At 42.0% G+C, this 22,038-nt stretch overlaps 1 protein-coding gene across 1 annotated transcript; it reads right to left on the bottom strand.

Moving 5' to 3' along the window:
* Positions 1-4,713: 4,713 nt before the first annotated feature.
* Positions 4,714-21,803, bottom strand: ATPSCKMT (ATP synthase c subunit lysine N-methyltransferase). The gene is made up of 5 exons (XM_081303233.1): positions 21,782-21,803; positions 16,750-17,039; positions 14,659-14,796; positions 13,438-13,488; positions 4,714-6,666 (listed from the first exon to the last, which is right to left on the bottom strand). The coding sequence occupies exons 1-5, from the start codon at positions 21,792-21,794 to the stop codon at positions 6,496-6,498; spliced, it is 663 nt and encodes a 220-aa protein (XP_081159359.1). The 5' UTR covers positions 21,795-21,803; the 3' UTR covers positions 4,714-6,495.
* Between the last annotated feature and the right edge of the window lie 235 nt (positions 21,804-22,038).

Raw genomic sequence — 22,038 nt, 5'->3', positions numbered from 1 at the left:
TCCCAGATCACCAGAGTTTTCTCTCTGAGCTAAGAAACTTTGTGACATTTAGATGCAGCTATCCTTATGTTTATATAAATATCCCTTTTTCTATTGAAATATCTAGTCTGCACTATCTTTGGGTGTTTTTTATATTTGTTTTTGGTTTTGGATTTGTTTGTTTTTGATACTAGGGATTAAACCCAGAGGCACTTAACCACTGAGCCAAATACCAAGTCATTTTGGGGGGGCAGGGGGTTTCTGGGGATTTAACTCAGGGGCACTCGACCACTGAGCCACATCCCCAGCCCTATTTGTTGTATTTCATTTAGAGACAGGGTCTCACTGAGTTGCTTATCACCTTGCCATTGCTGAAACTGGTTTTTTGAACTTGCAACAGCCTCCTGAAACACTGGGATTACAGGCATGAGCCACCATGCCTGGCCCCTGTCCTTTTTTGTATTTTATTTAGAGACAGGGTCTTACCAAGTTACTTAAGGTCTTGCTAAGTTGCTGAGGCTGGCTTTGAACTCATGATCCTCCTGCCTCAGCCTTCCAAGCCACTGGGATTACAGGTATGCACCACCACACCCAGCAAGTTTCTTGTGTTTAATACCTGATATGACAAGTGGTATTTTTACTAGTTGTAAAATTACCTGTTTTGTAAATGGAGTTTTTTGAGGAATAGGTTCATCGGCCTGATTAGACAAGGGAACAGGCTAGGACAGGCTAGGCTCAGCAATAGCTCTGCGGCTCTGCTCTGGGGTACCCAGGTTCCCTGGTCCATCTGTGGAGATGGAGAGTGGAGATGGGGAGCCGCTGGCCAGGGGAGCCTCTCAGGACAGAGGCTGGCTCGCTGAACTAAGAGAAGCCTGTTGTTCTCTCAATGTCTTGTGGCTACCACACCTCTCGCCTCAGCCTTGTGTCCTTAGTTTCTACTTCTCTGTTCCCAAACTGTTCCCTAGTTTAAATTCTCAGTATGAAATCCACATAGCTCATCTTATCTCTTCCTGACAGTTACTTTTTTGGCCAGCTTACAGCCTGCCTTAGGCTCAGAAGCCCAACCCTAGTCAGATGAATTGAGGATGAATGGGGAAGGCACTTTGGTCCTCATAATGTTTTCCCTTGACAGGGTTATGGAGGGCAGTGCCACTCAAAAGAGCATGAGGTGCCATTAGTGACATATGCCTACCAGGGGCTTCTAGAACAGTCTCCTGGTCTCAATCAGGACTGAGTAAACACAACTATGTCCATTGTAGCTAAAGTGTCTGGAGTTTTCTAGATTCCAACTTTCCACTGAGGAATCACACTTCACAGCTGGGGTTCTGGTACAATTTATCTTCCTTTGTCAGCCCCCCAGTATTTTGACTTCTTTGTTTTGCAATACGACAGTAAAACACTGCCATAGCCTCCTTATGTTTGTGGGGATGCCAAGTTTGTCAGCAACATGTGAATCACCTCCATCACCAAAGGCTGCTTCAGTGCTACACAGACCTCGGAGTTCTACACAGACTCAGGCAGCACCGCTAGGGCTGGAAAACCCGTCCTCACTGCAGGTCATCCTGGGACTGCCGACTAGCAGGCAGATCCCTTCTGCAACATCTCCACCAAGTGGCTGTCCAGCCTCTGCTCCCCAGGAGCTTGCCAGCTGAAGGCAACACACTCCAGTTCTAAACGCCTTATGACTGCACTTCTGGGGCTGGGGTGGTGGCTCAGTGGTAGAAAGCCTGCCTAGCACGTGTGAGGCACTGGGTTCACTTCTCAGCATCGCATATAAATAAATAAAATAAAGGTCCATCAACATCTAAAAAAATTTTTTTAAAAAAAGACTGCACTTCCTGTTGAACTTAAACTTTTTGTCCCCTTAGCATCTACCCAGTGACCCTGGTTTGCTCCCCAAAGCCAATCAGAACAGATTCCAGGTAAGCGACTGAACACCATAAAGGTCTTGTGCTCCTGTGTCAGGCTGTGACTGAGCGGGTTGGCAATAATGCCCCTTGGATTTAAAAACAACACATTGAAGACTGCACCACCTACCTGAGGATGGTGGGAGGAAACAGTACACAGGGCTCCCTGGCACACAGTAACATCCGTCGCTTTCCTGTCTTCTGCACGGCAAGTGCCTCAAACATCCTCTCATCCAGAGCAGACATTTGCAGCCTATTTAACTGTGCAGGGGAGGGGGGGGTACACACATCCAGAATTCATTTCCACTTACTGATGAAGCTTCTTCTGTTGCACTTTCTATTTCTATTGTTTTTACTTCATCCATCTAATCCATCGTTCATGTGGGGACAGATCACAACAAAGGTATCCTCTGTGTGAGCCAGGAAGGAGCCCCAATGACCCAGGTGACCTCCCCATGCAGGCACAGTTCCAGCTGCACCCCCAACTGTCATCCAAAGGTATTGCAGGGGAACTTCTGGAACCCATTCAATGAACTCCCACCATCACTTCTGGGGGAGGTCTACCTTCCTTTCCAGCCAACCCACCAGAGACCGCCTCCCCCCTTGCAACTTGGCTCCCTCAATCCCCCTCCCTCCTGGGTGCCAAGGGAACATTAGCAGAGCAGGGAGAGCCAGGAGAGTGCCAGGTATGGCTCTTCTCAGTTACCAGTTCCTGCATTTGACAACACTACTGTCAGTGTAATAGTTAATTTGAATTGTCAACTTGATTGAATTGAGAGATGCCAATGATTAAGGGAGTTCTGAATTAGTCAATGAGGGTGTCCAGGAATGATTGGCATGTGGGATAACCAACTGAAGTGGAGACTCCCTAAGCGTGGGCAACACCATCCAATAGGATAATGGCTTGGATGGAATAAAAGAATAACGTGGGCTGGGGCTGTAGCTCAGTGGCAAAGTGCTTGCCTGGCATGAGTGAGGCATTCGGTTCAATCCTCAGCACCACATAAAAATTAATAAAATAAAGGCATTCTGTCCATCTGGAAGAACAAGGAACCAGCAGCAGATGCAAGCTCAGTTCTTCTTGAATGGGCTCCTGATTGCTGCTGCAATCAATCATCTGAGGATATCAGACTCTTGCTTCTTCACTCTTCCAAAGCAGACTCTGCCAATGATTCTCCAGAGAGTTTCCAGAAGCCTTCAGTCTCAGACTAGGGTATAACCGTTGATCCCTCTTGTTCTGGGGCTTCAGCCTCTTGGACTGCGCAGCTACTGGTTCTGCCAGCTCTCCAGCCTGCAGATGGCCATTGTGGACTGTCCAGCTTCTAGCCAACCTAATAAATCCCCTTTTTATAATTAGACTTCCTGTTGATTCTATTCCCCTAGAGAACCCTGACTAATACAGCCAGGCAGCACAGACCCAAGGTGATCTATTGCCTTCATTCCCCTAAAGGGTCCCATGAAGGCCAGGACCAATGGCTTCACCTAAGATGATGCCTTGAGGTAGAAGGCTCAGGGTCAATTCACCAGTTCAGCAGCATCACCAGGACCAAATCTTCCTCACTGGCCTTGCCTTTCATCTCCACATTCCCCCTCATGGTTACAGAATGGCAGCGAAAGGCTCCAGCTATTCCTGCCTTATAGGGCACGTGCAAAGCCAGGAAGGGTACGATCCTTGGAGAGGTACTTTAAGTAGACTCCAGTCATGTACTCTGCAATGACAGAGGCCTTTCCTGGAATGTGCTCAGCCAGGGCGAGGCTAAGAACATGTCAGAGCACAGCTGAGAGGACTTCCAGCCCTCAGAACGCTCCTTCCTTCACAGCCAGGTCTTTGTACCTCTGGCCATCAGGAAAGGTACTGTGGCATACATGTGGTTTAAATGTCAGGAATCTTGCATTTCCTCTATTCTGTCTGGTATGACTTGCCACAGAGCACATCATCTCCCAACAATGGTGGAAAAACAGGGAATGTGGAAGAGGGTCTCATTTCTTTACTTGGTTTTATCTGTACTTGGTGGAGCTGAACATATGAGGAATTCTGAATGCCAGGACCTCAGAGTCTGAGGAGGTCCACCTGCCACACTTGGAGGACACAGAGGTCATGTCCTGGGCATCATGCTGCAGGAGAAAGATTTATTCAGATGTGTCAATGGAAATGACCAGTCTGTTCACCAAGGGGCCTGTTGAGGAGAATCACCCCCACACTGTATTCCTATTTTATTTATTTATTTAGCACTGTTGGAGATCAAACCCAGGGCCTCATATATTCATGCATGCTGGGCTAGTACTCGTATCATTGTGCTATCCACATTATTTCTTCTATAACTTTAAATTTTATCATGTTAGCACTGGCCCCTGGTTTCAGCACATACAGACACTTATCAATCCTACTTTTGACAGCCAACATAGCAGCTCTCATTCCCAGTCTTGTGTCATGAGCAAATATAATCAGTGTCCTTATCCTAGTAACGGACAAAAATTCAGATCATCTAGAGAAGGCACAATAACCTCTATAGAAAAATTGTTATTGTACCATTTACTTAACAAGCCACAATTTAAATTTTTTTTAATTTTAAAAAAGCAAGATCTTACAGAATTATAACACTTCTATGAAATGGTCCATTTTACTCTGAGATTACAGGAACATTTGTGGATAGCTAAAGGAGAGACTCCAGAAACTGCAAATTGTAAGAGTCAGGCACTTCTAGAAATCCACCAGGAGTACATCAGAGGAGTGCTGAATACTCCCAAAGCTGTTCAAAATCCTGCCTTTGCCCACCGTGACTTCACGGGTCCTTCTCCAAGTATACCCAGAAAAATTATAGGACTGGCTAGAGTGGAAGGTGAAAATGAGAGCCAGACACCAAGAACTACCCTCCCACCAAAGCTACATACCTCAGGGAGAATTCCTTCTCATAGGACCCAGGGTTTGGGGAAGGGGGTGAATGCAGCAGTCAACAGATGTCCACCACTCCTACCCCTCATCCCAAACACACACAGAGCTCTCAATACCTTCACAGCTTCTTTATTTCAGAGAATTTTACACACACTACATTTGCTTGCTTGCTTACTTGTCTGTTCCCCACTTATAGAAGAGGAAGTCCATGAGGCCCAGGTCCAGCCCATCTAATCTCCATGGAATTGCAGGATTATCACAGTAGATGCTCAGTTCAAACATGTGGAATGAACGAATGACTACATGAATGTGTCCCCAGACAGCTCTCATTTAAATGAAAATTATCAAATGCTTCTATTTTTATCAGTTGAGTTAAAGATGCAACCATCTTTTTTATCAAATCTCCATTAAGATAGTTTAGCATTTTTGTTATGACGTGTGACTGGGAGTTTAATTCTTTTCTGTGATAAGCACAGATTATTCAAGCCACCATTCAATATTCATTTTTCAGATATATGAAGGTTGTCTACTCAGATTCAAAGGTTTTCTTTAACTTGTCTTTTATCTAAATCAGTCAAGTCTTTTCTCATAAATGATAAATATTAAATAAATGGCTGCTCTCACAAAATAAAGAAGCAACTAGCAGAAACTATCTGCAACTTCCATGAATAAGCTTTTCCTTAGTGCCTAAGATAATAAATACCATTTGCAAACCAAAACTATGTGCTGTGAGCTTTACAAATTGGTCCCCAGTCCCTGTTCAGAGTGTTGTTATCCCAATGCCACAGGAGCCCAGTAAGTGAAGGCTCAGAGGCAGCAAGTCACTGTCCATGGCCTCTTGACAAAGCAGAGCTCTGCACCCAGGTCAGGCCACACCAGTACTCACAATTAGTTATTTTACTACTAAGTCATTACCAGTTACTACAGTGCATCATGAATCCTCTCTGAATGTCATAGTTGATCAAATCTAAAATGCTATCAGTTGAAGTTAATGTATAACTGCATCAAATGTGCAATACTGCCAAGTAAAGCTATGGCACACTTTCAATTAGAAAATATGTCAATTCCAGAAATGTTAAAATGTGTACATACATATATACACACCCATTCACACACACATGTACACATTATAGATTCAATGAAATGTAGCAATCCACTAGCCTAATAATCCAATAGCCAAATTATTCCTAAAAAATGTTATAAAATCTAAAAGCTTCTCTGAAACTTTAGAAAATTAATTTTGCCATAAAGTACAAAAAAGAGAAAAATCTTAAGAATGAATTAAGCTACAAGAAACTTGCAAACATTTGTTAATACTCTTTAAGAATTGTTTCTCCTGATCTAAAGCAGTAAACCATATAGTTTATAATGTAAAAAGCTGTTAACATTTTTCCTACCAACAAACATGACCATTGCTTATTAATATTTTCATGCATCCAAGTACACAAAAAGGCAGTAAGTATATTTTTTAGAATATTCCATTAAAAGTGGATTTTAAGTCTACCTGTTTTTCTTAACTTCTATTTGTTTTATGTAAAAGCTAAGGAAAACAATACGAATTTCTCATTCCACACCAAAGAACAATATGCTCTGTTGCTAAAGATACTGCTGTAGGTCTCTATAGAATCAAAGACAACCAACGCTTTAAAAAAACACTCTCAGAAGTCTCCTACTTGAACAACCAGAGAGGCATCGATTCTCAAACACATTGTGTTTTCAGGGCCTCTTTTCTCTTCCTCTAAAAGTGCTCACATCATAAACCCACACAGTGTCTATCCCCTCTCCGGTAACATGGTCTGGGATCCAGTGTGGGAAAGGGAATCGGCAAGCAATGACTCTTGCGTCATCCTCAAGTTCAAGTTCAAGTTTCTTCTCCAACTGCGGCATCTGTGAAGAATAACAGCCATTATTTCAGTAAGCAGGTAGGCAAAAGAAGTGATTCCAGAACACCCTTTTTTATTCAAGAAGCCCTGAAAACACCTGTTAAAAAAGGTCACTTCAGGTATAAACACATCATCAAACAATCCATTAATACAGAAGACACATTAACCACACTTAAAAGAATATCTTCTAGTATCAATTATAAAATATCCATTTTTGGCAGACATATGTCATAGATTTCCAGTTTCTATCTAAAATTATGTTGTGGCAATAATTAAAACCAGCAACAGCTTCAAATTATTTACCTATATAGACTTTTCTCCAATAAAAAAGGGTTTTATTATTTGCTAAAAGTATCAACATTTTAACTATATCAGCAAAAAAAAAAAAAGCTGCTTAGAAATTTATCTGTAGGTCCTAAAAATAGAGTAATACCTCATGTCCTAAAAACACTTTTTTTCCTACTTTCTTCATTTAGCTTGTTATTTTAAGATAATTTTAAATTTACAGAAAATTTGCACTGGGCATAGTGGCACACACCTATAATCCCAGCATCTTGGGGGGCTGGGACAGGAGGATTTCAAGTTCAAAGCCAGCCTCAGCAAGCTAGCAAGGCTTTGACCAACTTAGCAAGACCTTATCTCTAAACAAAATATTAAAAAGAGCTGGAGATGTGGCTCAGTGGTTAAGTGTCCATGGGATCAATCCCCGGTAGAAGGAAGGGAGGGAGGGAGGGATAAAGGAAGGAGGGAAAGGAAGGGAGGAAAGAAAGAAATTTTGCAAGATGTGGAGAAAAGGGTACACTTGTACATTGTTGGTGGGACTGCAAATTGGTGCGGCCAATTTGGAAAGCAGTATGGAGATTCCTGGGAAAGCTGGGAATGGAACCACCATTTGACCCTGCTATTGCCCTTCTCGGACTATTCCCTGAAGACCTTAAAAGAGCATGCTACAAGGATACTGCCACATCGATGTTCATAGCAGCACAATTCACAATAGCTAGACTGTGGAACCAACCCAGATGCCCTTCAATAGAGGAATGGATAAAAAAAATGTGGCATTTATACACCATGGAATATTGGGCAGCACTAAAAAATGACAAAATCATGGAATTTGCAGGGAAATGGATGGCACTAGAGCAGATTATGTTTAGTGAAGCTAGCCAATCCCTAAAAAACAAATACCAAATGTCTTCTTTGATATAATGAGAGCAACTATGAATAGAGCAGGGAGGAAGAGCAGGAAGAAAAGATTAACATTAAACAGAGACATGAGATGGGAAGGAAAGGGAGAGAAAAGGGAAATTGCATGGAAATGAAGGGAGACCCTCATTGCTATACAAAATTACATATAAGAGGTTGTGAGGGGAATGGGAAAATAAACAAGGAGAGAAATGAATTACAGTAGATGGGGTAGAGAGAGAAGATGTGAGGGAAGGGGAGGGGGGATAGTAGGGGATAGGAAAGGTAGCAGAATACAACAATTACTAATAGGGCATTACGTAAAATTGTGGATGTGTAACCGACGTGATTCTGCAATCTGCATTTGGGGTAAAATTGGGAGTTCATAACCCACTTCAATCTAATGTATGAAATATGATATGTCAAGAGCTTTGTAATGTTGTGAACAACCAATAAAAAAAAAAAAAAAAGGAAATTTTGCAAGAACAGAACAAGGAAGTCCTGTATTCCTCCCCTGGGCACCAGTTTGAACATTCTGTCACGTGGGCTTCATCATGTTTGCTCTCTTCCTCTATGACATTCTTCCTAAATCATTTGAGAAGAAGCTGCATATAGCACACCCTTTTCCTCCTTAACACTTCAGTGTGTATTTTCTAAGAAAGTTTATCATCTTATACACTCACAGCAGCCACGGGATTCAGAAACCTTAACATCATATTCCCACAATAGTTCCAATAATACTCCAAATTTGTCATTGTCCCAGTAGTGTCCTATATCACATTTCCCCCAAGGCAGACTTCAGACCAGACACATTTTGTATTTAGCTCTAATGTTTGTTTGATCTCTTTTAATCTGGACTCGTTCCTATCTCTGTCTTTCATGACAATAAATCAAATGGTCCTCACCACGGGCTGTTCAAGTTTGTTCCCAATGCCCCAGCTACAGGGATGTGAACTCATCAGGACTCCCCGGATGCTCTTGAGGATAATGTTAATCACTGGATTAGGATGAAATCTGGGATCTCCACAGTATAGTTACTATTTTCCCTTTTACGACGAGTGAGTAATATTGAGGGGGGAGACGCTGTGAGATGATCCAAACTGTTGCTCATCAAACAACCCCTACCCTCGAAGTAGCACTTGTTGATGATTCTGACCTCACTAGGTTCCATTTTCACAAGTGTTGCAAAGTAGCAACTTGCTAATTCTGTCATTTTTTTCTAAATGTAGAATCAGCTTTCTACTTTAAGAATTTTCCAGACTTCCCCATCTCCCTCTGTCTACAATTATCAGTAACTATGAACACCTATGATCTCATCCCATTCATTGAGTTATAATACATTACTGTCCTTGTTTATTCTAATGCTCAGATTGTCCTAATTTGATCACTGGAAGCCTCCCACAGCTGTTCTCTCTGTCTCTTGGACAAGCTCCCATTAAATATTCTGAGTACTTCCTTATATTCTGGCTCAACAAAATGTTCCAAGCTTTTGTATCTTCTCTTTTCCAGCCCCAGATCAGCCATTTCTCAAAGATTCCCAGTTCCTCTTAGTGAAAAATGATACTTGGAAACCAAGATCTGAGCAACAACTGCTTCCTTTAAAAGTAACCAACTATAGCAAGAAGAACAAATCAATAGTGCTTCCCTGAAGGTTTTATTGCTGATCTACATCTTATAAAAGTGACTTGGAATAACTCCTGCACAGGACTTATGGCTGGAGTAAGCCAAATCCTAACTTGTCATTAGAACCAATTCCAAGATAATAAAGGATAAGTTCCATTAGGGATGGGAGGTTTCTGTTCTTAAGAGCCAGTAAGGGTTTGGTTTGGTTTGGTTTTTTTAAAAAGTTTCATTTCTTGAAGGGAAAATTAAGTAAGCAAAGAATGAGACAATGTGTGTTTTTCCAAAATATCAGAGGTTTCTTATGGTAATTTTGCTCATCAAAAGGATAATTGCAAACTTATTCATATTACTATTATTCATTTCTCTTTTATAGTTTCTTTTATTTTCAAATGATTGTCATATGCTAAGTCAAGATAAACCTAAAAATGAAAGGAGCTATTTCAATCATAAGAAATTAACTGACTAAATTACACATAAATATGCAATGAATCTGGCTCTTGATATCAAACACAAAGAGAAGCAGTGATGTGTCCTGCCTGTAGAATGGAATCCACAATTACTCATACAATTACAGGTTTCAAAGTGACACAAACTCATCTTATTCTAATTACACCTTTAAAACTTTAAACACAAGTTGAACTAGCTCAAAAGCATGAGACAGATCAGCCATGTCCAGCAGCAGCACAGATGTGCTGGACCTATCCCTGCTCTCTGGAGACACACTCCCCTTGCCCACTAGGGTGGGGAGCGCCTCTGCTACCAGGCTTCCCTGGGGGGTCCTTGGCTGGTGGCCCTAGTATCCCAGACCTCAGATGTTGGAGTGCAGAGCTCAGGCCACAGTCGGCTCCTCCAGGTCACTTTAGCCTTCCTGGCTTCAGCACCTTCTGCACATTCAAGCCTCACACACTGCTTCCAGCCACTTCTCACCACCCAACCCACCCTGGTCCACACCTGAACCCATGGAGACCTTCAAGAGCTCATGACCTAGAGGCCAGCTTCCACTGTGTACAAGTGTACACCACCCCTCCTTTAATTTCAGTTACTGCACAGCACTTATTCCCTTTATGAACGATGTATTTTATGTGTCTCATTTAATACCTATGCTCCCCACCAGCATAGAACCTCAGGGCAGGGGTGCTCTCTGTTGTTCACTAGATACTCCAAGGGATCAGAACAGAGCTAGGTGCAAAGTGGCCATAACTGATGAACAGAGAGTAGAAGGATAGGCATTCAGTCATGAGCCACTTTTCTTTATCAGAAAATGATACTTTCATTCATCGATTCATAACAAAACAAATGAGTGGTTCTCTGAAGTTCACAGTTAGTAGCTTTCTGGGGAAAGTATAGATAATGGGTATGTTTATACCATATTCATTCACTCAACAAGTATTTATTGACAATTGCTCTGCCAAGAGATGATGAGCTGGAGGCATGTATCGAGGACAGCTGAGCCACACCCCTGAGGTCACTATACAGTGTATACACACAAACATGTAGAGCCAACAGACAAGGAGGTGCAAGATGCCTCCTCTGAGGACAGGGGAACAAGTGCTACAGAATGGAAGACAGAGTGCTACAGCTCACCTCAGGTGATCAGGACAGCTTTACAGAGGAAAGGACAACTGGCCCATGAGTGGCCAGGAGGTGCTCACTGGGGCCAGTGTGGAAAACATATAAGTGGGGAGGGATGGCCCCAGGATCTGGCAAGAGAAGCCCAGTGAAGTCCAGAGGCTGAAAGGACAGGGGCTGAACAGAAAGCTATGGGAAGCATGGTGCAAGCCAGGCTGGAGGTGAGCAGGGGCCACTCCAGGCCAGCCTAAGGGACACGCACAGCATCCAGGCCTTATCCTGAAAAGCAGCAAGAATTCGGGTTTTACAGAAGGATGTGGCTGATCTGTTCTGGATTTTGAAAAGACACGCTTGGTGCATACGCTGGTGTTTCATGTGATCTCTGCAAACCTAGACTGAGTCAGCAGATCGGAATGAGAATCCTCATCCTATCACGTGAGAAACACACTTGTGGGGAAGTGCCACAACGGTCTGATGTTAAGCATAATCAGTCGCGCATCAGGAGCAGGGTCAAGGATCTATACAACCAGGTTTCCTCCCTCTGTACCTCTCCAAGGATTGTCCTCGCTCTCCTGTTAATACCTGTGCATCAGCTGCCACAGGAAATGTTTCATGGTGTGCTGGTTTGGCTGAGCCATCATCTGACCGTGACTGGAATAATACCAGTGCTCAGAAAATGGGAATGCCTTTTAACAGAAGGACTCCTAGTCAGGCCCAACCCCAAGAGCCAACCTGGCCTCCAACTTCCCAGTCAGACATTCCCCTTCCCCCAACTCCTCCACTTAGACAGGGTTGGTGCAGGCTGAAAAGGTGAGGGTCCCACATGTGAAAATCAACCTTCTGGGCCAATAGAAGCCACCAGCACACGCTGCACCCCAATCAACACACTAACATGGGAAATGCAGGCGAGCTGAATCCTCTTACCACAGGGAAGGTTTCAAGAAGAGTGGAACGCCACAGGCTCCTGGTTAACATTTCCTATGTACTGAAGATGCGGCAATAATTACAAAAGCACTTTTGAAGTAATAAGGCTCTTACTGCCTTTGAGTGAAGAGCTCCAAACACTGTTTATAATCAAACATGATAGGAAACCCCAGGAGAGGCTGCACAGGTCACACATGACAGTGGCCTTACCAAAGGCCACTGCTGCCCTCCGCTGGGACAAGGCTGCATGGCCTTGTAACCCACAGCTCAATGCATCATCCCACCTCTCTGGACAGCATGGAATGCCCAGCAAATATTAACTTTCTATTTTTACAAAGTGTGGAATTCAACTTAAAGTTACATATCTCCAAAATGCTAATTATTCCATTAAAGAAGGAAAGCCCAAACATCATAATAAGGAGTGAAACACAATCAAAACTCTTCATCAAATATGACCCCAAATAGTTTTTTTAAATAGTCAGGAATCTGTCCTGCTACCTGGCTTCACTTTCAGAATAGAAGTGCAGAATCCCAAGTTCAGTGTCAATTTTGGGTCTAATGAAAATCACAAACATACAAAATGCAGTCCTTTCAAGGATACGTGACAAAAACATTTTTAAATTGTCTTTAAAAATTAAAGAGCATGATGTTACACTGAAGGTTCTAATCGTAAGAATAAATTTCTCAAGCACTAAAACATTTTATTTTACATAAATCTGAATAAAATGACAAAAAAGCAAATTTCCCTTTTTTTAATTACAAGTGGTATCAGTTATATAGTGCCATTTCTGCAAACATCCAATTCCACCCAGATTATTATGGCTACAATTATAGACTTTGAAAAGTAAAAAGGGATTTCTTTCTCTGGTCTGTAAACCAGCAATTACAGCAGAAGCATCCCAGCCTGACCATCTTGTCCAAGGCTGAAGAGGACATTTTCAGGAGAATTCTATTGTATTTTCACTTTTGAAAGCACAAAATCAAAGTTCAATACTCAGTTCTTCAGCAAATCAGTCAATTGAGGTAAATTGAAACTAGTCAATGCTCATCCACCCTGAAAATTATCTTCCTGCAAAATGGGAGGAATGATCAACTCAAAGAGAACATCCCATTAACTTCCTCAACTGACTTCGGCTTGGTCTAAAGTGAGCAGCCATGAAAATCGTGAACTGCATTCCACACTGGGACCTCTTAAGGAAGTTTTCAGACTGGAATTTTAAGACCCTGGTAGATCACTGAGATTTTTATCTCAAACAGAGGTTTAAAAATATGACTAAATCTTTTATGGTTAAATGTAAGGGCCCTGAACTATTCTATTAAACCGATGAACTGAAATTCAATGTGCCCTAGAAGTCCCTGGAGGCCACCAATCTGCACATGGGTGAGTGGCCACATGCTGACTCTAGAAAGGCCTGTAGCATCCTCCACCCAAGACAGACAGGGGAGAGGGGTTACACTGACCATGGCGGGGTATACTCACCATCTGAGGCACACCGAAAATAACAACGTTTGAGTACTGCGAAAAGGTGACCTAAGTGAAACAGGAAACAACGGGTAGATTAATTCTGAAAAGTCAGACATTAAGCTTGCTTGTTGCATAGAAGGGAGTAGCAATTTGCCAAGCCATGGGCTTTCACAAGCTCCTGAAGAGTGGCCCACTAAGTACACACAGTGAGCACCACGCTCCCACTTCCATTCATGCCAGTCCAACTCCTGAGTTCTCCAAATGCTCCCCCATAACTACGGCATCCTCAGGAACTCCATGCAGGGCACGCCCAGGGACTCTAAGACCAGGGACTCCCAGGGCGGTCAAGCCTGGCACCTGGGCCACACATTCCCACTCCACTCTATCAGACACCAACCAGCTCAGCAGAACTCGAGGGATTTCAGAGCCACAGAGTTTATGCTGAGCCATCGTCAGATTTCTAACCCCTCCACCTCTCTAAAATACTATGGAGAAAGTTCAGTACGATGGCTTCTCAACAGCTGAAAACTGGGGGATGTGAGGGAGTGCTTTGCCAGTCAAAATTCTATTGCTCAATAAAAACCTTATTTACTCTATGGAGGGAATGTTTAGTTATATATGGCGTGAAAAACAATGCCAGCAAAACTCTAGTGGATTTTTATAAGCTACTGATGAAGATATTACAATGGGAAACTCTTATTTAAGGCATTTTATGGAACACTCTTACAGGAAAATTACAGGGCTCTTTCTAGAGTAAAAACAAATTTGGAAGTGCCTCACACTTTATGAGGACAAGAAGTAACCCTGACAGTATGGTTAGTGGAGTCTCTGTTCTCCTCATGGCCTAAGTACACATGTACACACACACACACACACACACACACACACACGCGTGCGCACACACACACACACGTGCATGAGACAGACATTTATCAAGACAATTTATAGGATTTCCACAAGATGAAAAAAATCTCATTATTCCATAACAAACAAAAGAGAACATTTTAATTTAGTCAATAAATTCTTGAAATTCACATGACCTATCATATTATAAACTTAAAAGTTTCTGTTCTACTTGTAAAATTTGTTTAAAATACATCTAATTATGCCAAAATATTCATTGGATTTTAACTATTTTTTTCTTTTAAGACGTTTTCCAGTTGTTAGTCACGGTAATTACAATACAAAAGTTTTTGGTTGGATTTTTCTAGAACTATCCTCCACCACTTTACATACCTTCCATAAATCTGAAATATAAAATCTGGCAGAGCCATGCACACCTTCTTGCCAAGCACGGTATCTGGAGTACCAAACCAGCCATGGATTCAGTTCATAACCAACAGCTGAAAATCCTTCCTTCGCAGCTGCTATCACCTGGAAAGAGGCCGAGATTTACTAAAAAGAAGAAAAAGCTATGACATGTGGTCAAATTATATAAATACTTTCTACTTAAGACTTAAAATTCTAAAACACTCCATCAAAAAGCTTTCTCCTTAATAAAAACACTATGTAAAAATGTGTCTCCAGAGTTATGAAACCTGTGGATTTGGTGATGGCCAACCCAGTGAACTCAAGTTTTCTGGCTTTCATCAAATATTTTAATATCAGAACAGACACTGAGGTTTGCTTCAGAAAACTGTGTAATTAAGTCTGGTCTAACCAACCCTAACAAGCAGCTGCTGAGAACCTACCACCTCTTTCATTCCATCAGCGGGCTACACAGCAGCGTTAAGTGAACAAGCCTGGGAGGATAGTTTCATGAACAAGTAATAACAATAAAATGACCTGCTGGTGAAGAATCTGCAATCAGTTACACATTTTCTTAGTATTTAACGATCATACAATTTAATTAAAACCAGGGGAAAAAAACAGGTGCTGTGACACACACCTGTAATCTTGGGAGGCTGAGGCAAGAAGATTGCAAGTTCAATGCCAGCCTCAGAAATTTAGTGAGGCCCTAAGCAACTTAACAAGACTCTGTCTCAAAATAAAAAATTTTAAAAAGGACTGGGGATGTGGCTCAGTGGTTAAGCATCCCTAAGTTCAATCCCTGGTACCAAAAAGTAAAAAACAAATAATAAAAACAGGGGAAATGAGTGAGTTTAAATAAAAAGTCAACTATGGAATCCTACTGGTCTCCCAAAGGCGGTAAGTATGGTGGAGGTCCTGGGATCTCTCTACCCAATATGCCTTGACCCCACTCTTCAAGGGAGCACCCTTACCGAGCTGTCTCATAAGGGAACTTCCCAAGTAACTACAGTGCCACAAGACAACCACTTTCTTAGAAACCAGAAAGGTGCCCTTCACGTATGTGAAGGATTCAATATGGACACAAACATTTCCTCCTAATTAACACACATCTCCCAATTTCTTAAACACTACTGGTTGCCAGAAGTTGAAGGAAGTGAATAGGGAACTAGTGTTTAATACGCAGAGGTTCAGTTCTGTGAGACGAAGAGTGCTGCAGAGGGGCATGGTAATGGCTGAACAAGGAGAATGCTCTTGTGCCACTGGGTATACGTTTTTCAATGCTTAAGACGGTAAACATATTTTATCACAATTTCTAATTTTTTTAATTTAAAAAATAAAAAACAAGAGTGATTTCTTAAAGCCTTCCCAATACTCCCAGGTCATGATCACAGAACAACAGGATTTGGGTCTACTGGGCTGGTGAGATGTGTGTAGCCCTGCTGGTCTCCACACTACCTGCTTCTAGCACACCTCTCTGGCTCAGTCTTTCTCTCCAGTGCATCATCAGGATGAAGCCTAAGGACAGTGCCACCTTACACACTGAAGTCTCATTTGCCAGTCAGTGGCCCTGTCTTTACTTACAAGTTCCACTGGGGTCAAGTTGAGCTGAAGTTGATAAAACCTGATCTTTAGCTAAGTGAGGTTCTCATTGACTCCTCCTTATTTTAACTCCATGTTACCCCATAGGAACTCAGATTTAAATATGAATAAATGCTGAGAAACACATAAGCAAACATCTGAGCAGCAAATAAGTATGAATTGTGAAATTCCATGATCAAACATGTTTCGTCTAATTATGCCACCTTTACTGGCCAAAGAATTCTAACAATTTGATAAATTGTTCTTTTCTACCTGGCATGGTTACAGAGTTCTTCCTCCTTTAAGAAAAAAATAAATCTGAGAAAAATTTCAAACACATGCTAGTGGTCTAATGGTTTAGTCAAACAAACAAAAAATGAAACAACTACTCTCTCAACCTGACAGATCTGGCAAGTCTTTGCATAGGCCTCACAAGAAACATAAAGAGAAATTTTAACTATCCTCGTTCCAAACTTAAAATACTGTGGCATAACTCACAATGCGTCCATCACCACTACCAATGTCTACCAGGGGTCCTCTTCTGCATCTCAACATCTTCACGACATTTTCAATCTGCTTTGAAGTTGCAGGCACAAAAGGTAAACAAATTTTCCGCAGGGCTGGTGTGATAAACGGTGTAGCCACAGCATACACAGCCACCAGTGCTCCACCTACAATTCCAGTAAGGAGGAACCCCCACGGGCTTCTCTTCACACTGCTGGCTTCTGAACTTGTGGGCAGAATGTGTCCCAACTGCCTTTCTTCTTTCAGTGCTTCTGGAAGTGTACCTACAGAGAGAAAGCAAAAAAACAAATCTGAAATCCAGGACTATACTGTTTTCTGATTTATTTTTTTTTTTTAAGTATCAGGAATTGAACCAAGGTTTACTAAGCTACATCCCTAACTCTTTTTATTCTTTATCTTGAGACAGGGTCTTGCTAACTTGCCTTGAACTAGGGATCCTCCTGCTTCAGCCTCCAGAGTCACTGAGATTACAGGTGTGTGCCACTGTGCCTGGCCTGTAATTCTTATTGACAAATAAAGTAATGCTTTTTAAGAAAGGACAATTTGACTGAACATAATCTAAATTACAAGGTTAAGATTCCACAATGAGTTCTAGATTTCATTGACAAAATTTAAGTGATTTGGAGAAAATTATCCAATAGAAATGGAGGACTAAAATCTTTTCTTCTCAACATATTGGTTTACTGATGTCTAGGAGTCACCTGAGAAAACAGTGTATTCGAACTTTGTATAGTAATTTATTAATTCAATATCCATTTCAATATCCATTAGTACATGCTGTTTATGTTCTGAACAAAGAAAGCCTCATAAACAAATACACATGAAAATGTCTAAATACTACCTAATTCAAGAAGGACAATTGGCCAGGCATCTATAATACATTTCACAAATGCAATTTTGAAGTAACAGAAGAGACAAATATCAGATTTTACCAAACTCTTAAGTATAGTAATAAATTTTTTAAAAAGCAGATCCAAAAAGAACAAAATAAGAGTCATTTCAATATTATCAGAGTAAAACAAACACCCTCCAATCACTGATCACAGAGATGAGTGTCACTTTAAACATCCTCAAGTTTTGTCCTTTAATGCTCTTAAAAGGATGTAAAAGTGATATGGTTTTAAAAATGGTAAATGAGGAGCACAGCACAGGAGGGAGGAGTGTGTCTCCTCTGGAGCCCACTGACCCTGTGACACCAGCTGTCAATTTACTTCGACCCTGAATCCCTCCTTTCTCATTGCTGAACCTCTGTTTCCTCAACTGTAGGATGGGGGCCCTAGGTGACGGCAAGGATAAAATGAATGGAGGCAGGTAAAGCACACGGGACAGGGCTGGGCACACAGACAGCAACCTACTGCATCACCAATCACCACCCTGCTGGAGACACCAAAGCCCACGGCGAACCAGACCATCTCTGCCCTCAAGTAGCTCCCCACGTTGCTCATGGCTATGGCCTAAAACACAAAAATCCAGAGGAAACAGGAAAAGGCAAGAGGGGGAACATCAGATTCTTGCCATTTACAGATGTGACTGTTCTTAGCTTCATTATCAGTAAGCCAATCAAAAGGCCCACTGCTTAGTTTGATAACTACCCTAAGAAATCACCACACACTTAGTGGCTTGAAACAGCACACATTCATTTCCATGCAGTGCTGGAGCTCAGATGTCTATAAGGGGACAGCAGGGCTGTGTTCCTCCTGGAGCCTGAAGGGTAGGATAGGTTCCCTCGGGTTTTCCAGCTTCCAGAGGCTGCCCATATTCCTTGGCTCTTGACCCCACATCACTCCAATCTGTTTCCATCTTGGAATCTTCTTATCTCACTTTCCTGTCTCCCTCTTTCTTTACAGGGATCCCAGTGAAAACACTGGGCCCACCTAGATAACCCAGGATAATCTCCATCTAGAGATCCTTTATCACATCTGCACAGGTTAAAGTGATTACAGTGTGGACATTGTTGGAGGAACCATTATTCTATCCGCTGCATCACAACACCATGTCACCATGAACTGGGACGATGTATTCTGACCCCAAATGTTGGCATACACAGCAGTGGGTTACACTGCAGGGAAGTTGGCCAACCACCAGGATTCCCAGCTCAGCATGGCTTTATTCTTCTTGACTTCCGAGGCCCCCTGAGGGGGAGGGAGTTTCAAAACTGGTTTCATAGTGAAAAACTAACTCAAGGGAAAAAAACAAAAGTCTCCTACTAGCTCTAGTGATAGAAGTAAAATAAAATTAAGCTTGAGAAGGTGACAGTGTTTGATAGAAAGCAAATTCTTTAAATGATTTCAGATAAATTGTGGCATTGAATGGAAGAACTTACCCGCTATACTTGTACATTTGTTTATCTAGAGAGGTCAAGGTATGTTTGTCCTGCCCTTTATAGAGTCATGCTGTGGGCACTCCAACTGCATAGTGCAGTGGCTCAGAGGATTTGAGTCACACAATCTAGAGTCTCAGAACTTAAGTAGGGTAACATAAGGTAAACTGCTACTACAGCATGGTTTGCTTGCCAGTAAAATTGAGAAATAATTGTTATTCTTTTACCCCAATTCAAAATTGAGAAAGAAAAGACTTATCAATAATACCATCCCCATAGGGTTAGTGGAACAGCTAAATAAATAATACAGACGAAGACTTAGCACAGGCCTGAGAGACTGAGTAATGACTGTTAAACTGCTATTTTTATTCTCAAGACTATAACTTGGGGAAGGGAGCTCAATTTCTTAATAGCTTTACTGACATATACATAGAATTTGCCCACTTAAGATTACAATTCCATATTCTATTTTGTATATTCATTGATAATGTGCAACCACCACCAATTTTTTAATATTTTCTTATTATAAGAAGTCTCTTATCCTGCAGCTACCATCCACCCCCACCACCCACCTTCCATCCTGCCCTAAGCTACCATTAATCCATTTCTGTCTCTAGAGTCCCCTATTATGAACTTAGTGGAGTGGAATCAAATCATACAGTGTCTTCAGTGACTACTTTCACTTAGCATAATGTCCTCAAGATTCACCCATGCTGGCTCTTGTATCAGTACGTCATTCCTTTTTATGGCTAATATTCAACCACATGACTATACCACATTTTGTTTACCCATCTGTAGTAAACACACACAAGTCAGTCAATCAAAATTCTACTTAACTTGTATAAACATAAACCTTTCCATGCAACCAGCAAAAGATACAATAAAGAGCTCCTGGTCTTCGGGACCTCCCAGTGGCCTGTGAGTATTAGTGTTGAGGTAGACAGGTGAGGTGGTGAAAAACACTGTAACATGCAGGAAATGCTGTGGAAATACAGGGTAGCAGGAGGGAAGACTGATCCCAATTATGAGACCAGTAAGGTATTGGCAGAGAAACAGAATTTGAACTGGTGGGCAAATGAAACATACCTTGGAACCAAAGCGTGTGGAAGGTGGGGAAGTCGTGGCTGAGCAGAGTGGAAGATTAATAGGAAGGCAGGTGTTTGAATACAAGGATATGTTTATTTTATTACATGTGGACTAGATTGAAGTTTTTTGAGCAAAGCCACTACAATATTTGGGTTTTAATGGATTTTTAATCCTTTTTAATGGACCATGTTCAGATTCACAGGACTATTTACTAAAATGTAAATTCCAGAGACTTCTGTCAGATATGCTGTTTTGAAACATCAAGCCATTGTATTAAAGAAGAGCTGTGGTGAGGACTTAAGAGAACTTTCTTAAAAATAGAAGACTGCACAAGGTTAACTTCTGTTCTGTCTCCGGGACCTGTCTACTCAGTGACTTCTGATACTGGTTGAAAAACACAATTTTCAAGGACAGATTCCAATTAACTAAAGACAGAGACAGGGACCAAGATGTACAAAAAGTTCAAGGAAAAAGGCCAGGAAGATCCTGCTTGTTTGGAATTGTGACCAGCCACATGTTTAAAATAGGGTTTGTATTTGAAGGTCACAAGACTTAGGGCTGCTCATTGTGTAACCACATATGCACACTAGTATAACTAAGGCTTATGTTCCTTTAGAGGCTTTTCTTGTATTGGTCCAATGTCATTTGTGTCCTTTCTGCTGCGTAGCAGCCATGGATTAGGAAAAATCCTCCAAACACGCCTGTGTTTCAACAGGAAATAAATTACACAAAGGATGCTATTAGACATTTTCCATTCTTCACAACTATCTAATGAGCAAAATGAATTGCAGGCTTCACCAGTGTGAACAAGGAAGCACCAACTCGGCAGAAATGAGACCCTACTACAAAATCTAAAATGCCCTTGATGTATCACTCTAAGTCTAGACAAAAGGTGGGCCAAGCATTAAAAGAGGTTAATGGACCACCAACCATTCCAAATGTTATAATATATGCATTTATTTCAACGTTCAAGACCTAATAAAAATTGGTAGTAATTAACAGGAGCAAACCCTTGTCCTATATTAGATGGGGTGAAGAAAACTGGAAACCCACAACAAATAAATCTACCTATAGGTTGCGATTTAGGGATAAAGTACCATCTATGTAAGATTAACAAGAAATATATTTCTGAGGCAGCAGGAGCCTGAGCAACAGGCTGTTTAACTTTGCCTCTTAACTAGCTTCTAACTTTGTGCGGGTCACTAGATTATATGTGCAAAATGTGTATTTATTTAGCAAACACTTAAACACCGCGTGCAAAGGACTAGACACTTCTCCTTGTACCCCTACAGCAGCCCTATGAAAGGTAGATATGACTGTCATTACAGCCATTTTCGCAGACAGGGAAACTGAGGTACAAAGGCACCAAACGGGCAGTGCAAAGACGCGGCTCGTAAGCGGCAGGGTGACCGCGCTGAGGGCTGAGGCACGTGCCCCACGGCGCTCGCAACAGCCCCCGGCACACAGCGCCGGCCGAACACTGGGGCCCACGACCCCAGCACGGGGACAGGACAGGGCACCCGACTTTTGCAGTCCTCGAGCTCCACAGAGCCGCCAGTCCCACACCAGAAAGGAAGCACCACGCCGCTCCGGCCTCACCTCCTCCCTCCATCGCGAGACTTCCTGCAGGACGCAGGGAGAGGAAGTGGATCCTACCATGTCCTCCCAGTCGGGGGGGGGGGACTCAGAAAATGATTTAAGTAAATGAGTTTCTCGTTGGGACCCACCGCTAGGAAACTCTATATCGTAAATCTTCAAAGAAGTGACTAAATTTGTCCTACTCTTTGCTGGTGTTTCTAAAAGTCCCCGTCAGTGTCTTCGCACTGCCCCCCCTCAACTTTCCTGGATGATAGAAG

The sequence above is a fragment of the Spermophilus citellus genome (assembly GCF_964194105.1).
Source record: "Spermophilus citellus genome assembly, chromosome: 1".
NCBI lineage: Eukaryota > Metazoa > Chordata > Mammalia > Rodentia > Sciuridae > Spermophilus > Spermophilus citellus.
The sequence above is the reverse complement of the archived record's forward strand: the minus strand, read 5'-3'. Positions and strand labels throughout refer to the sequence as shown.

Bases quoted from the DNA above. Each gene is read 5' to 3' on its own strand.
- ATPSCKMT (XM_081303233.1), bottom strand. The intron at 14,797-16,749 runs GTGAGTTATGCC...GCCTCTTTCCAG, and splicing joins GTAGTGGTGATGGACGCATT to GTGATAGCAGCTGCGAAGGA. The intron at 6,667-13,437 runs GTGAGTATACCC...TATTCTTCACAG, and splicing joins TTTTCGGTGTGCCTCAGATG to ATGCCGCAGTTGGAGAAGAA.